Source organism: Amphiura filiformis, chromosome 19, assembly GCF_039555335.1.
Source record: "Amphiura filiformis chromosome 19, Afil_fr2py, whole genome shotgun sequence".
Lineage (NCBI taxonomy): Eukaryota > Metazoa > Echinodermata > Ophiuroidea > Amphilepidida > Amphiuridae > Amphiura > Amphiura filiformis.
The window spans coordinates 50145594-50160059 of record NC_092646.1 but is presented as its reverse complement, the minus strand read 5'-3'; the positions used below and the strand labels follow the sequence as shown (position 1 = coordinate 50160059).

Genomic DNA, 14466 nt, shown 5'->3' with positions numbered 1-14466 from the left:
GTTCGGTCGAAAGCCGTGTATTTTAGACAAAATAAAGCATTTGCATGATTCTGGACTTTTGATACTGACAGTACAAAAAGTCCGACTCGAGATCGAAAGAAGCTCACTCTCCACGTACCAACATGCGTTGCGTATTGTTTCTACTACTTATTAGGCCTACATCAGTAGCTACTATTTTAAACAAAATACACAATTTTAACAGCTTTTAACTGTTTTTCATATTTGAATTGACCGTTAGTTTGCCTCGGTGACCTTTAATTGCTGATTTTGTTTTCTACTACAAAAATTAAGCGTCTGTTTTAAATCAATTTAGACTCTACTAGTTCTACTTCCCCCGTGTTAGAAACACTGGACTAGGAAGTTTTTCCAGTCGATTGGTGGCGCACTGTACGAAAATCTCGATTTTCTCGAGTCGATCTGAGTTGAAGTAGAAAACCTTTCTAAAACTTCTGTTTTTAGACTAATTTGTCGATGTATTCAGGGAAAAGTGGTTTAATGAAATTCTGTAGACTTATTCTTTATTTCTAAGCAACTCTGACAAATTTCCATTTTTTTTAATGTTCCTGTGAAATCACTGAAAGGGCCTTTAATTTTGTTTCTTTGTGTCGACGTTTGTGTACTTTTGACATTTCAGACCTTCTATAATCTGTGTTCAGACTCAGCAGTTTACATTTTAGTTTATGGTTAACACTTACGGTACACTAGTTTTTAAATTTACCATTGAACTGTTTAACATCCATTGATCATGATGACATCCAAGGCATATTGTAGGTAAGCTTAAACTCCAGTCTAGAGCCATTAATTAGGTATGCCAGGTGAATTCAAATTTGCCATCAAACCATTTCATATCAAATTAAAGCCTTTGAGTAAAGAGAGCCAAAACTGAAAACCTTTTTGTCATAGCACTTTCCGTAGCAAAGTTACATCTTGTCAAAGATTGACTTTCATCAAAAAGATTCTGCTAGCAAAATTCCCAAAACAGCATTTCGGGGTGTTTCTAGATCTTAGTCTCATGACGATAGCAGCTTTTTTTAATGGAACTGCTATCAATATCCCTCTGAAATTCCATGTGCGAGTCTCTCATCACCAAAAAAAATCATATATTTGGGTCAAGTGAAGTAGGCCTATAGACAACATATTTTTTTATGTAGGTTTCCTTGAGCAAGCGGTTCTTTTAAATTTCAATGTAAATTTGTATTGCCGGTTTAGGCCATTTTGGCTGACTAGCAAATGTGTTAAAGCCTTAATTTACGATCTTTTTAAATTTTTAGATTTGTCTTTTTTTCTTCCAAAATGATAATATGCAATCATTATGAAAGTTCCCAATACATTTGGACGCGAAAAACTTTGGGAATTTGCAAAGAAACAACATCATAAACTTCACCTCTATCACTCGAAACAGCTCGCACTATTTGGATTAGGACAGCGAGTGCGGCCACAGAGTTAGTCTCCTACGCGGCCAGTTTGGTTACGCTCCCTCCACATGTGGAGGGAGCGTAACCAAACTAGTTTTGTAGGAGACTACGGTTTGCGATCGTGGCCGACATAAAATCATAATCAAAAAATTATGATTTTATGTACGTCGGACCATGGAAGAAAGAGATAAGAAGGAATCACAACGAACGCATTCACTTTGTCCACTCCCTTTACCGACATTTAATTGACATTGTTATTCATGAGGATTTACTTTGATCAATACCCCGCGTTAAATAGGTGATTGGTATTGTATTCCATGTATTTGCATGTCTTCTGGAGCGTGCCTGAAGCATGATTTGAACTAATGACCTTCCGTCCAAGGATTTTCTCTGGTGACGTGATCATCGGTCATTGATGGCCTACATCTTTTTCTTCCATTTTGCCCAATTTTCCCGAACTTTAATGACTTTTTTCTCAGAGTTGGCAGTCTTTGGCACTGAAACGAGTTAGCTAGTTACGATTATACACATATAAACTATTAAATTAAACAGGTTTCAGGTACCGGACTCAACCGGATCATTGTGCATTATTTAAGAACATTTTACATCTATTTTACAAAGAAAAAGTCACAAAAATCTTACCTTATTTGCTAAAGATGAAACTCAGCAAAAAAACGGCCGATTTTGATGACCTTTTCGATGTTTTATAGGATATTTTCTACACAACACGATCAAGAAAACAGTTTGACTGTAGATCCCAAAACAAAGCTACTATACATGTTCAGAGCATCGGTGAAATTCCATAATCTTACTTCTGGGTAGCGTTTGTTTGTTCGTGGATGGGTTTGTTATAAATTTTTTCCAGTAATGATTTCGACAAGCATCGACCGCGGTAAATGGATCATACATGAAAGTAAGTACCATTGATAGCTTTTCTTTTCATGCGTCAATAGATAAGCGGATTAAAACTCAGTGGCCGATCGAAGTCGTTGAGGTTCCTTCTCATCTCTTTCTTCCATGGTCGGACCAACGGAAAATCATCCCGTTTTACTACAAATAGGGCGAATTTGACAGTTTGCTCATAGATTTAAGTTAGAACATGTGTAAGTATTACATATATGCCAAAAAATCGGGTTTGAAAAAAAATAAAGGTAAATTCTGAAAAAGATCGTACATTAAGGCTTTAACTGACGTTTCCCTCTCATACCTATAGTCAGCCAAATTGGCCCAAATATGGACTAGCCTTTGGAAAGCTTTGGAAGTTGACACCAGGGATGCAAATTGTGCGGGAGCGGGGAGCACCGCTCCTAGGAAATGAGAGTCAAAATTGAGGAAATAATGCCATGGGAAGAACAAAGAAAGAAAAGAAAAGGGAGGGAAGAGAAGAAAATAAAAGGAGAGAGGAAGGGGGAAAAGAGGAAAGAAAAAGAAGAGGAGTGAGGTACAAGATGAGAGGAAATCTTGAAAGACACTGGTTGTGCAAAATTTGCAGGAATTCACATTATTGTTCAAAAAATAAGAGCAAAAAAGAGGAAGGTGTTGGTGTTAGAATATGGAAATGGGATATGAGGAAATTTACAATTCATCACCATAGGAGGTATTCAATGTAATTTAACAGGAAATAAAGCAGTATACAGACTTTTTATTAGACGTACAATATTGTATGTACAATATGTACGTTATTTAATTTATTGCCATTCTATTTCCAGTAATGTTTAAGTTCTAACGAATGTTTGATGACGTAAAATCGATAATATATTTCTACCAGATATAGTATGTAACATATTATCGATTTTACGTCATCAAACATTCGTTACAACTTAAACATTACTGGAAATAGAATGGCAATAGATTAAATAATGTACATATTGTACATACAATATTGTACGTCTAATACTCGGAGTCTGTGGAGCGCTTAAAAGAAGTAGGATGAAGGCAGGTGGAAACAGGGCACATATCTGAGGAAATTTACAGAGAGGCGGCAATCATATCTGAGGAAATTTATAGAGAGGCCGCAATGAGGATTTTATGGGAACAAAAGTCATGAAGGAATTCAGTGTATCAATACTAATGCCACAGAGAAGAGGACAAACTGGAAAATATTGAGGAAATTTAAAAAGAAGAACCATAAAGCACTTAACAAACAAGTTGTGCTCCCTCTGACAAAAATGAAAGAGGAAATGGGGGTAAAGGAAAATAAAACGAGAAAGGATCCTCTGTCCCACCAAAATTGACCCCAAACTAGTGTAAAATACCAAATTTTTGCGCCCTACGCGCACACATTGTCCTCCCTCATAGAGCAATTTTTAGAAATTCAAAGACTTACCATAGAGTCGCTCTAAGAATACACGCTATGAGCTGCTATGTTAACATTCTCATATTTTGAAGTGCAGAATAAAGCTATTTTATGCATGGTATGAGGAAATCTTGAGCTTAAAAACATTGCTCCTGAGGAAGAAATCACAATTTGCACCCCAGGTTGAAACACTTTACTAAATCGTCTGTATTCGAGGGCTCGGTGCCACAAGGTCCTATCTGCATTTCGGCCATTTTGAGAAAATCAGCTTTGACACTTTTTGCCATGTTTCAAATTGATTGTAGAGTGTTCCTTGATAAGAAATGTTTCAGTGTTGTAAACAGGCTTAATACCTGCCAAATTTAGTCATGAATATGATTTTTTATACGGTACCTCTTGCGAAGTGGGCACTCAACTTTGGAAGTGACGGGTATGTGCCTATCGGGTACAAAGCGTTATTTTTAAAAAGGGGGTCATTGGGTACAAACAAAATAAAAAAGGGGGTCATTGGGTACAATATTTTGAAAAGAGGGGTCATCGATATATAAGATTTTAAAAAAGGGTCATTGGGTAGAAAATTTTGAAAAAATGGAGCAAAATTTTGAAAATTTCGGCATAATTTGAAAAAATGGAGCAAAATTTGACAGTTTCTGCATTTTTTTGTTGCATTTTGATGATGCTATTCTAGAAAAAGGGGGGTCATTGGGTAGCCGCAACCAAAAAAAGGGGGTCATTGGGTAGCCACAACTAAAAAAAAGGGGGGTCATCGGGGATGGCTTTTAAAAAAAGGGGGTCATCGGGTATAGTCGACTTCAAAAGAGGGGGCCTATTGACAGGCACATACCGTCACTTCAAAGTTGAGTGCCCCAGGGGTGCAGGTTAGGGCTGGTGCTTTCTTAGTATTTAAGCCTTTTGGTAAGAGTAAAATTTATAAAATTTGGGGGTCATTGGGTGAGAGCATGATTTTTGTTATTCGGTGAGACTGGGTATTAATTTTGGACCTAGGGGGATTGGGTGAGAACATGACTTTTATTTTTAAATGTGGTGAGAGCCAAAAAGTTCCACAGAAGCCTTGAATGTTTAATTTCTAGTTCTAAATGGCTTTGAAATAATTATTAACAAAAATGGGTCTTACATTTGGTGGAAAAGGTGTTTTTTTTGTAAAGAGGCCTGCATATGTGTCACTTTTCCAAAGTGCCAACTACCTCCGCCCCCCCCCCCCAAACTGGCTGTTGAAGATCTATAGTTTTGGACAAACATTGTAATCTGGTATTGTGAACCATACCCTAAAACAAGGATACTAGAATCACGAAATGCTCCAAGTTTCAATTGTAAAACATTGGATGGGATATTTAAACCACTCAGATGATGCGGACGCATCGTTGTTAATCGGTGATGAACAACGGTGAAACATGATTGAATCCCTTTCAACAACGAAACAAGGTAAAGATGTCTAATTCACTTGATTCTTTCATTCGGAATGTCCGTTTGTCATTGCCACTCAAACTTACAAAAAGGTCGCAGTTTTTCTCTGTTAATATCAGCATTTAAAACTAAAGAATAAAGCGGTAATATTTAGCTCTCGGGATTTAGCTGCTACCGCCAACAGAAGAGAGTTCATGTTTACGCATATGTTCCAGGCATGACGAATTGTACACGCTCATGCGTATCACGTACGCGTAACCTTGCGTTCGCGTATACGCTACTGAACTGTGGATTCATCACGGATTAACAACGGTTGGCTCCTGTACAAAGGTATAGGAAGAGTTGTTGAATTATAGGTTAATGAATGCGTCTTACTTGTTGAGAGTGAAATTGTACAAAATAATGCACGCGTACTGAGATGTTGATGCATCTAATGCACGAGCCGCACGTGATTTTTGCTAATTTTATAACAAAATTGTCACTAAAAATGTTGGAAAATACGAGCAATATAAATGCATCAACCCGCCAGGAAAATGAATCAATCCTACACGATGTGAATGTGCGCGAAAGCACTGAGCGTAGTACGCGGACTGCGCGCCCGTGCAATTATACAATATTAATGCACTAAGCGTATTTTCTAACGGCTTTTCTGATTGGCCATGTGGTTCTAAGAGTGTATGAATCTCATTTCTGTCATTATGCTTGTATTCCGTTTCCTCTTGAATCGTGAAATTGATCCCCAATTGATGTGTTTCTTTATTTAGGTTCACGATGCATAACTCTATCACCAAAGGTCAGTCGGAACTTAACACTGTCATATACAGAGTTCGATCTACCCATATTCAAATTTACTTATATTTGTTTCATTACAGAATAATGGCGAAAAGACGTCCACGTGAATGGGACTACTTAATGCCCCACGTATGTAAATACTGCAGAAGATTCTACAACGATGTATTTAGATATTTCTCCCATAAAAGGCATCATGAAATGCAGATTCGTCCTTACTGGTATGACTATAAGAGTGCAGTGATGTGTGAATCAATTCCCAAGATACAGAAGACTAAAAGCAGTGCAAATAAGTTGTTAGAAAGAAAGGGGTCGTTATGGCACGAGAATAGAAATAAAGGAAACACATGCACACAGAAAAAATACCAAGATGAACAGAATAAGAGGAAAATAAACAGCGCACGGCGTGTAAAAATGGTGATGAGATGCAGCAAAGAACTACAGAGCAAGAAAGGCACAAAGAGACACGTATCCTATGCTCAGCAAAATTTCCAACAAGTATCTCCAAGTTCCAGGTGTAAGAAAGTTTCCAAATCTTGCAGTTTCTCAAAGAAATCATCCACAAGTCAAGGAAGCAGCTGCTCAATGGATGAAGGAATAGAGACACAAAATACTTGTCGATTTTGTGCCAAGAGTTTCATTACATCTAGGTATGTAAAACAGCATGAAAAGCTTCATACCAAAGACGGGCTTTTTAAGTGTCAATTTTGTGACAAAGGTTTTACTTCAACAGGTAACTTAAAGAGACATGAACGTATTCACACTGGAGATAAACCTTTCATGTGTACATTTTGTAGCAAATGCTTTACATTGTTGGGTGACTTGAAGAAACATGAACGTATTCATACTGGAGAGAAACCTTTCATATGCAAAGTTTGTAGCAAATGCTTTGCACAGTCGGGTAGCTTGAAAGCACATGAACGTATTCATTCTTCAGAGAAGCCTTATAATGAAAGTTATAAATGTAACTTTTGTGACAAGCGCTACACAACTTTAGGAAACAAGAAAATTCATGAACGTATACATACCAGAGAGGGGCTTTTTAAGTGTACATTTTGCGACAAAAGTTTTACTTTGACAGGTAACCTAAAGGTTCATGAACGTGTTCACACTAAAGAGAAGCCTTTCATATGCTCATTTTGTAGCAAAGGCTTTACGAACTCGAGTAGCTTGAAAGTACATGAACGTATTCATACTGGAGAGAAACCTTTCATATGCAAAGTTTGTAGCAAAGGTTTTCCACGATCGCGTGACTTGAAAGCACATGAATTTATTCATGCTGGAGAGAAACCTTTCATATGCAAAGTTTGTAGCAAAGGCTTTATAACATCGTGTGAATTGAAAGTACATGAACGTATTCATACTGGAGAGAAACCTTTCATATGCAAAGTTTGTAGCAAATGCTTCACAGCGGCAAGTAACTTGAAAGCACATGAACGTATTCATGGAGAGAAACCGTTTATATGCAATTTTTGTAGTAAAGGCTTTACACAGTTACGTGAATGGAAAGCACATGAACTTATTCATACTGGAGAGAACCCTTTCAAATGTAAATTTTGTAGCAAATGCTTTACACAGTTAGGTAATTTGAAAAACCATGAACGTATTCATACTGGAGAGAAGCCTTTCATATGCTCATTTTGTAGCAAAGGCTTTATACATTTAGGTAGCTTGAAACAACATGAACGTCTTCATACTGGAGAGAAACCTTTCATATGCAAAGTTTGTAACAAATGCTTTACACGGTCGAATGACTTGAAAGCACATAAACTTATTCATACTGGAGAGAAACCTTTCATATGCAAAGTTTGTAGCAAAGGCTTTACACGGTCGGGTAGCTTGACAGCACATGAACTTATTCATACTGGAGAGAAACCTTTCATATGCAAAGTTTGTGACAAAGGCCTCACAACGTCAAGAAACTTGAAAGCACATGAACGCATCCATACTAAAGAGAAACCATTTATATGTAAAGTTTGTAGCAAAGGCTTTACACGGTCGGGTGACTTAAAAGCACATAAACTTATTCACAATGTTTCACAAGGTCACAAACCTTGAAAACACATGAACGCACCCATACTTGGTAGAAACATTTCACTTGTTTATTAAGTTTGTGACAAAGGCTTTACAGATTCAAGTCACTTGAAAGCACATGAATGTATTCGTACTGGAAGAAGCCTTTCACTTGCAAATAGTGTCGCAATGCTTTACACAGTCATGAAATTACAACGTACGTAAAAGAAAAGCCTTATAATATAAATTTGGTAACAAAGGCTTTGCACAGTCTAGTCAGGCCAATTGAATTTACATGAACGTATTCATACGAAAGATAAACATTTGAACTAAAAAATTTAATAAAAGCTTTACAGGGCACTTTTTGTTTAAAAAAATGTTTACAGTGTCAATTAACTTTATAAAAAACCACCAGCAACATTAAAAAAAACCTATTCATACTAAAGAGAAGCCTTTTCAATTAAATATTTGTTACAAAATAATGTCTACTTCTTTAGCTTGATCAATTTGATTTTGAAGTAGGAAATGAAGTCAGTTCAGTTGGTAAATAAAAGTACAACCATAAAGCAAGATTGCTTTTAGTTAGGCCTATCATAATCATTTTGTTTTGACATGACTGCCTTTGTTAGACGCAATTCTAGCATCATAAGCATGTACATGATTTATAAATACTGCATACGGCCAGAACCATCACCGCTTCCTACACTAGGATCCACAACATGCTCATCTATCAGGGCACAGTTCTTTAACCCCAATACAGTACATTTGTACATTCATTGAATAACCTATGCAATGTTGGGTACCAAAACTCATACTCTGCAACTTGAGGTCAAATTTTGCACTATGAGTGTTTAATTGAGGTCATTGAACTATGCCATTGGGATGAGGCCATTGTGGTCCATAGTCCTATCACCTGAAGTATGATAATGACCCGAAAATGTTGAACCATGTATGAGGTAGTATTTGTGGAACTAAAGTAGTAGTACTGCCTGATAAATAAGTGACTTGTATTTCCTCCCTAGAATACCATCTTTAATTGTCAAATGTTTGAACACTCTTCTAAATTTCTGCAACTTTTGTACCCTTCACTTTCCCCCAAATGTCCTAAAAGTGCCCTTTCTACCCAAAAAGTTCCATTTGCGAGTGTAGAAAAGTTTTTATGCCTTTTTTGATCAAAAAAGTCCAAATTTAGGGGGAAAAGCCACTTTTTCACAATCCGCCCCGGCTATTTTTCAAACCCATAGGCATTACTTTCCATCTATACAAACCGACCCCGTTTAAAAACTTGTGATATCTCTATCTCAACCTGGCAAAACCCACTAGCTGAATCCAAAGTATATAAATTCCCAATTAATGCATCTAAAGAATCATCGATGCAAATCTTTCAAAGATATTTTGTTTGTGGCTCGAAAGTCATTGACCAAGCGAAATTGATTGCACAGAGTTATCAGGGTTTTTTTTTCTCACTAAAAGAGTGGGTGCTGCAAAGCTCAAATTTGAAGGTTCTATTAAATCTTCTCCCAACAAATTATCTATCTTTTCCCTCATTTGTTTTGGCGGTACCCGATACAATCGTGATTTGGGTGATTCTGATGTGGTTAAATCAGTCTTGTGCTTTACTAGTGTTTGCATAATATATCATCAAATTCATCCGAAAATCATTGTTGAACTTTAATTTTCAGATTCAGATGGTTGTCTCTATGTTTTGTTTGGCTCATCTTGAAAAGAATTTGTATGTTTTTGACTTTGAAATGGAACCGAGTGTACATCATGAAACGTTTGATTTTGCAATGTTTCAGTTTCACATTTTGATACACTTCACCACTTTGTTCATATACCGTGTGCAATAAGTTCGTTCCGCCCTTCCCCAAAAGCGTTTATAACGTGTTTAAAATGAAACTTACACAATTCATTTTAGGCTACTTTGTTATTTGTTATTTTGTTAGAGTTAGTTGAGATGTTAAACCAATTTACTTGAAGTCATAGTATCCTTGGTGGTCAATCACCATGATCACCTCCAAAACATGCTTGCCCCAGTTTACCGTCCACTTACGGCTCAAGAAGTTCCTTATTCTCGTCTAAACTTTGCCACACATTTGGACTCTATCTGTAAGTTGTGTCATGATTTTGCAATTTGGAGTTTCAAAAACCTTTCATTTAGAATAGACCACAATAACTCTATTTGGTTAAGACCTTTCTTCCTCCATTCTCTAGCAATTTCTCTCTCCTTGAACAAGCCAATGTCGTGTTTTTGGAGGCATCTTTAAATTCTCTGAGGTTTGTGGTTCTTTAAATTCCTCAAGACACACGTCTGTCCACACTACAAGAAATGCAGAAAGCCTGGAGAATATTTACAGCGTGTATACCTTAAGGGGGTACTACACCCCTCGATAAATTTGTGTCTATTTTTGCATTTTTCTCAAAAACTAATAACACAGTGGTGACAAAAGTTATGTATATTATAGGGGCAAGGAATCCAATTACTATACTGGAATTTCAGTGACCCAAGACAAGCGGTTTGTTATTTATGATAAGAAATAAGGTACCGCTAGGATGTACCTCATTTCCTATCATATATACTGAACCGCTTGACTTGAGTCACTGAAATTTCAGTGTAGTAATTGGATTCCTTGCCCCAATAATATACTTACATAACTTTTATTACCAGTGTATTATTATTTTTTGAGAAAAATGCAAATATAGTCACAAATTTACCACAGGGGTGTAGTACCCCCTTAAGAACATTCATAACAAGTAATCCTGAGGGCAAAAGCGAATGGCGCTCTAACTAAAGTGATAATATGCTTCGGGCAAACCGAACTTAAGCGCGGAACGAACTTTTTGCACACCGTATATACAGAATAATAATATCCCATTGGGCTGTCCACATATAAATAAACATCATCACTTGCCAAATTCATAATTAATACGGGTGATATTCCAACATTGGATCTAATACTAGCTACATTTGCAACCACGATGTACTTTCATGAATGTGAGAATCTGCTTCAAAAATCCCTTCATCGTTACTAAACTCAACCCAGAAAGTATCGAACGATTATAGATGGTCAGATATATCGGGAAGTGAAATATATAGCAAAAACTTATTTAATGTATATAAAGCGCAACTTTCTCCTGTGCATTTTGATACCTCTTTTGTTGCTCTACGATGTCATTTGGTCGAGTTATTGGCGCTTGAGTGGTTTCAGAAGAGTTTGAAAGAAGCCAAATGCGTTCGTCGTGTACACACACCCCCACATACAAAATCAAGACAAACGACACAGAAGGCCTTCTTAGGTGGTGTCAGGCTTGATTGCCTTGTTAGCTTTCCTCTTAAGAGTGTTGCTGCATCGGATTCTTGGAATTGTCAAAATTCTGGAATTTTGACAATTCCAAGATTCTGACGCAGCCTGTCAAAAACTTGGAATTGTCAGAATTCTAGAATTTCGACAGTTCAGGTTTCTGACGCACGGGCTGACGCAGCCTGTCAAAAACTTGGATTTGTCAGATTTCTAGAATTGCGACAGCGCGCTTGTCGTAATTCTGGAATTTTGACAATTCCAAATTTTTGACAGGCTGTGTCACTGTCAGAAACTTGGAACTGTCGGAATTCTAGAATTTCGACAGGGGGCGCTGTCAAAATCTTGGAATGGTGACACGAAATAGGAACGAAATGACCTCCGTGCAGTTTGTGTAAATGTCCGGTAGACGGACGCTGATTGGTCCGTGCTGCCAGACGGATTTTATAATAAGAATTAAAGTTGTTTACGTGCATATAGGCTCCTTCACAATCGGTTTCTGTCGTGTATGTTTGCGACTGAGCCACATGCAGACTGGGTTGCCAGGGACTACCAGGACTAAGTATCCATTTTTGACTATAACAATGTAAATATGACCAGAAGGTCTGGATTTGACCTCTTATCAGTATACTGATAACATGGCTATAATTGGAAATCTGAAATAAACACTTATTTTGTAAACAGATAATGTTCTGTGGTTATTTATGGATGGAAACTTAGGAAATTTCTATTAATGAAATAATTAATATATTAAACATACATTTTGTTTTTTCAACGATGGAAATCCGTTCACAAATAAGGTTTTTAGGAACCATTTGACATTAAACATTTTGAACAATCATTGCTCTATGAAAAAGGATACAATTGCACTCCTGCTGATCCAGGCTACTGATAAGCTGCAACAAGTGTGACCACTAATTCAACAATAATAATGAGCATTAATCTGAGTGACCATTCCCTGATCTGACCAAACAAGGAAACAAGCTGGGTATAAACAGTGCAGGTGCCACTACCAGCGTTCGAAATAGGGCCGGTCAGCCGGCCATTGGCCTGTAACTTTTTGGCTTGGCCGGTAACTTTTCTGACTAGCAGTGTAGTTGCAGGCCCGGCTGGCCGGTAACTTTTTAGTTACAGGCCCGGCTGGCCTGTAACTTTTTGAGGCATATTTCTAACACTGGCCACTACTACCATCAATAATTGATGTTGGGAGTGACACTAGTCGTCAGGGGGGAGGGTATATACCAGTAATTGGGGTAGATTGTAACTACCAGTAAACTATACATTGTGAATAAATATATCTTAAATAAAATACCATGCTTTTAATGGATTTTAACTGTACTTTACTAAATATTGGTAAATGGTAAAACACAGAAAAGGTAAAAGGACAGATGGTTATGGACATGATGAGTTAGTAAGCGGAACATGTTGAATGTCAGGTCAAGGTCATCCAAGGTAAATTGAGTATAGATTGTCAGATTGTGGAAACCATCAAGGTCATATCAAGGTTAAAGTTACTGATAATAGATAGTTGGATTGTCATGAAACTTGGTTGATATGAAATCCCTTAAGCAGCAAACATTCTTAAAGGTTGTCTGAGTATGGACTGTTGTATTGTTGTAAAACTCAGAGATGTGATTTCAATTAAAACCATTTGTTCAGGTATGAATTAAAATATGTAGACCTATTTAGCACACATTTTTCAATTCCGCTTTCAGCATGAAAATTTTGAGTATTTCCTAGTATGTCATTAGGGTAGACCTATTTAGCACACATTTTTCAATTCCGCTTTCAGCATGAAAATTTTGAGTATTTCCTAGTATGTCATTGGTGGTATTTACCAATAAATGCCAATATTTCGCACCCGGTTAGTTGTACCAAACATTCAAATTTACTAGCATTCAAAGTACTTGCAATGTAAAATTATGAAACATGATCTGCATCCATGGCGTTGTCTTTTTAAAGACATTTCTTGTTAATAAATGTAGAGGGAAAGGGAAGGTAATACAATTTTAACAATGTTGTGAATTAATGAACTTGAATAAAAGAATGAATGAAAAAACAAAAACAAGAAACGATTTCGTCCATTATGAACGTATGTTGAACTTGTTTTATAATGCTTCTGATGTTTTACAGAATACCCGGCCCTTTAAATTACTTTATCGATAATTATGATATCATCCCACACATCATCCATAGCCTAAGTGTATTGAAATCCCTCACATTATACGTAACGCCTATCTCACTTCCCAGCCACACCCAGCTGCTGGTGTAGACTGGCCCCCAGTCTCGGTTCGGTTCTATCTCTGGATAATGTAACAATAAATAATTACATAATGCCCTATGAAAAAAAAAATGCCAAAGTCCTCTACCCCCCCTTATTTTGTTCAATGCCAAAAACCCATTCCTCTTCATCCACAAATCGACGCCACTAATTACACCCACCACAGTCAACCATGCAGCAATATAGAAATATACTCGTATTATAAGTGAACGCGAACGTCCATTGAGCGCTGATTCCGAGACTGGTCCAATCTGTTAGAGATCTCACTTCCAAATATTCGTTCAACGAAGCACGGTGATTCCGATGTCAATTACGAAAGCCCCGCCCCAGTTTCAATTCAAATATGGTAGCACAAAGCTATGCCGCGGGATGTGACGCAAGATCGGATGGGACACTTGTCAACAACTGAGAGGTATTGAGCTCAAGTGGCACGCGTCTGATAGACCCATGGTACGCGCAATAATAAAAGGCAACCACTCGACTCGGACTTAGGCCTATTGTCCATATTGCGTATATTATCGCGTGCGGTTTGCAAATGTTTGCACATTATTTAGCTAGGGAAGCCTTTTCAAATATCCCCGCGCTGCCAAGCTGCGTTGATTGGTCGGATACAATATCGTTGTTTAGTCGCTTACACAAACGTTAATGTAGTGAAAACATGGACGTGGTATATAGAAAGATTGCGTGACTCCAAATCCGTAAAAGTGAACTCCCAGCATTTTGTGGGAACTGGAAGTCAAATTGCTTACAGACTGGGAGGGTCCATGTATTGGGTTGATTTTTAATGCTATGTAATCTACATTACCAGTCGTTCTCCATGGACCCGAGGGATGTATTGGGTTGATTTTTAATGCTATGTAATCTACATTACCAGTCGTTCTCCATGGACCCGAGGGAGGGTCTACTGCTGGTGGTGGTGACGCACCACAGATATCTTAAAGGGGCATT

General features: G+C 37.5%; 1 protein-coding gene across 2 annotated transcripts; it reads left to right on the top strand.

The window, feature by feature from the left end:
* The first annotated feature begins 588 nt into the window (after positions 1-588).
* On the top strand, positions 589-8463 carry LOC140141433 (uncharacterized). Of its 2 annotated transcripts, none has more exons than XM_072163287.1 (2): positions 589-771; positions 6009-8463. In XM_072163287.1, exons 1-2 carry the CDS (start codon positions 746-748, stop codon positions 7981-7983), a joined length of 2001 nt encoding a protein of 666 aa, XP_072019388.1. In that variant the 5' UTR covers positions 589-745; the 3' UTR covers positions 7984-8463. The 2 variants fall into 2 exon arrangements, with proteins under 2 accessions (XP_072019388.1, XP_072019389.1); XM_072163288.1 differs by lacking the exon at positions 589-771 and adding an exon at positions 5062-5154.
* The last annotated feature ends 6003 nt before the right edge of the window (positions 8464-14466 follow it).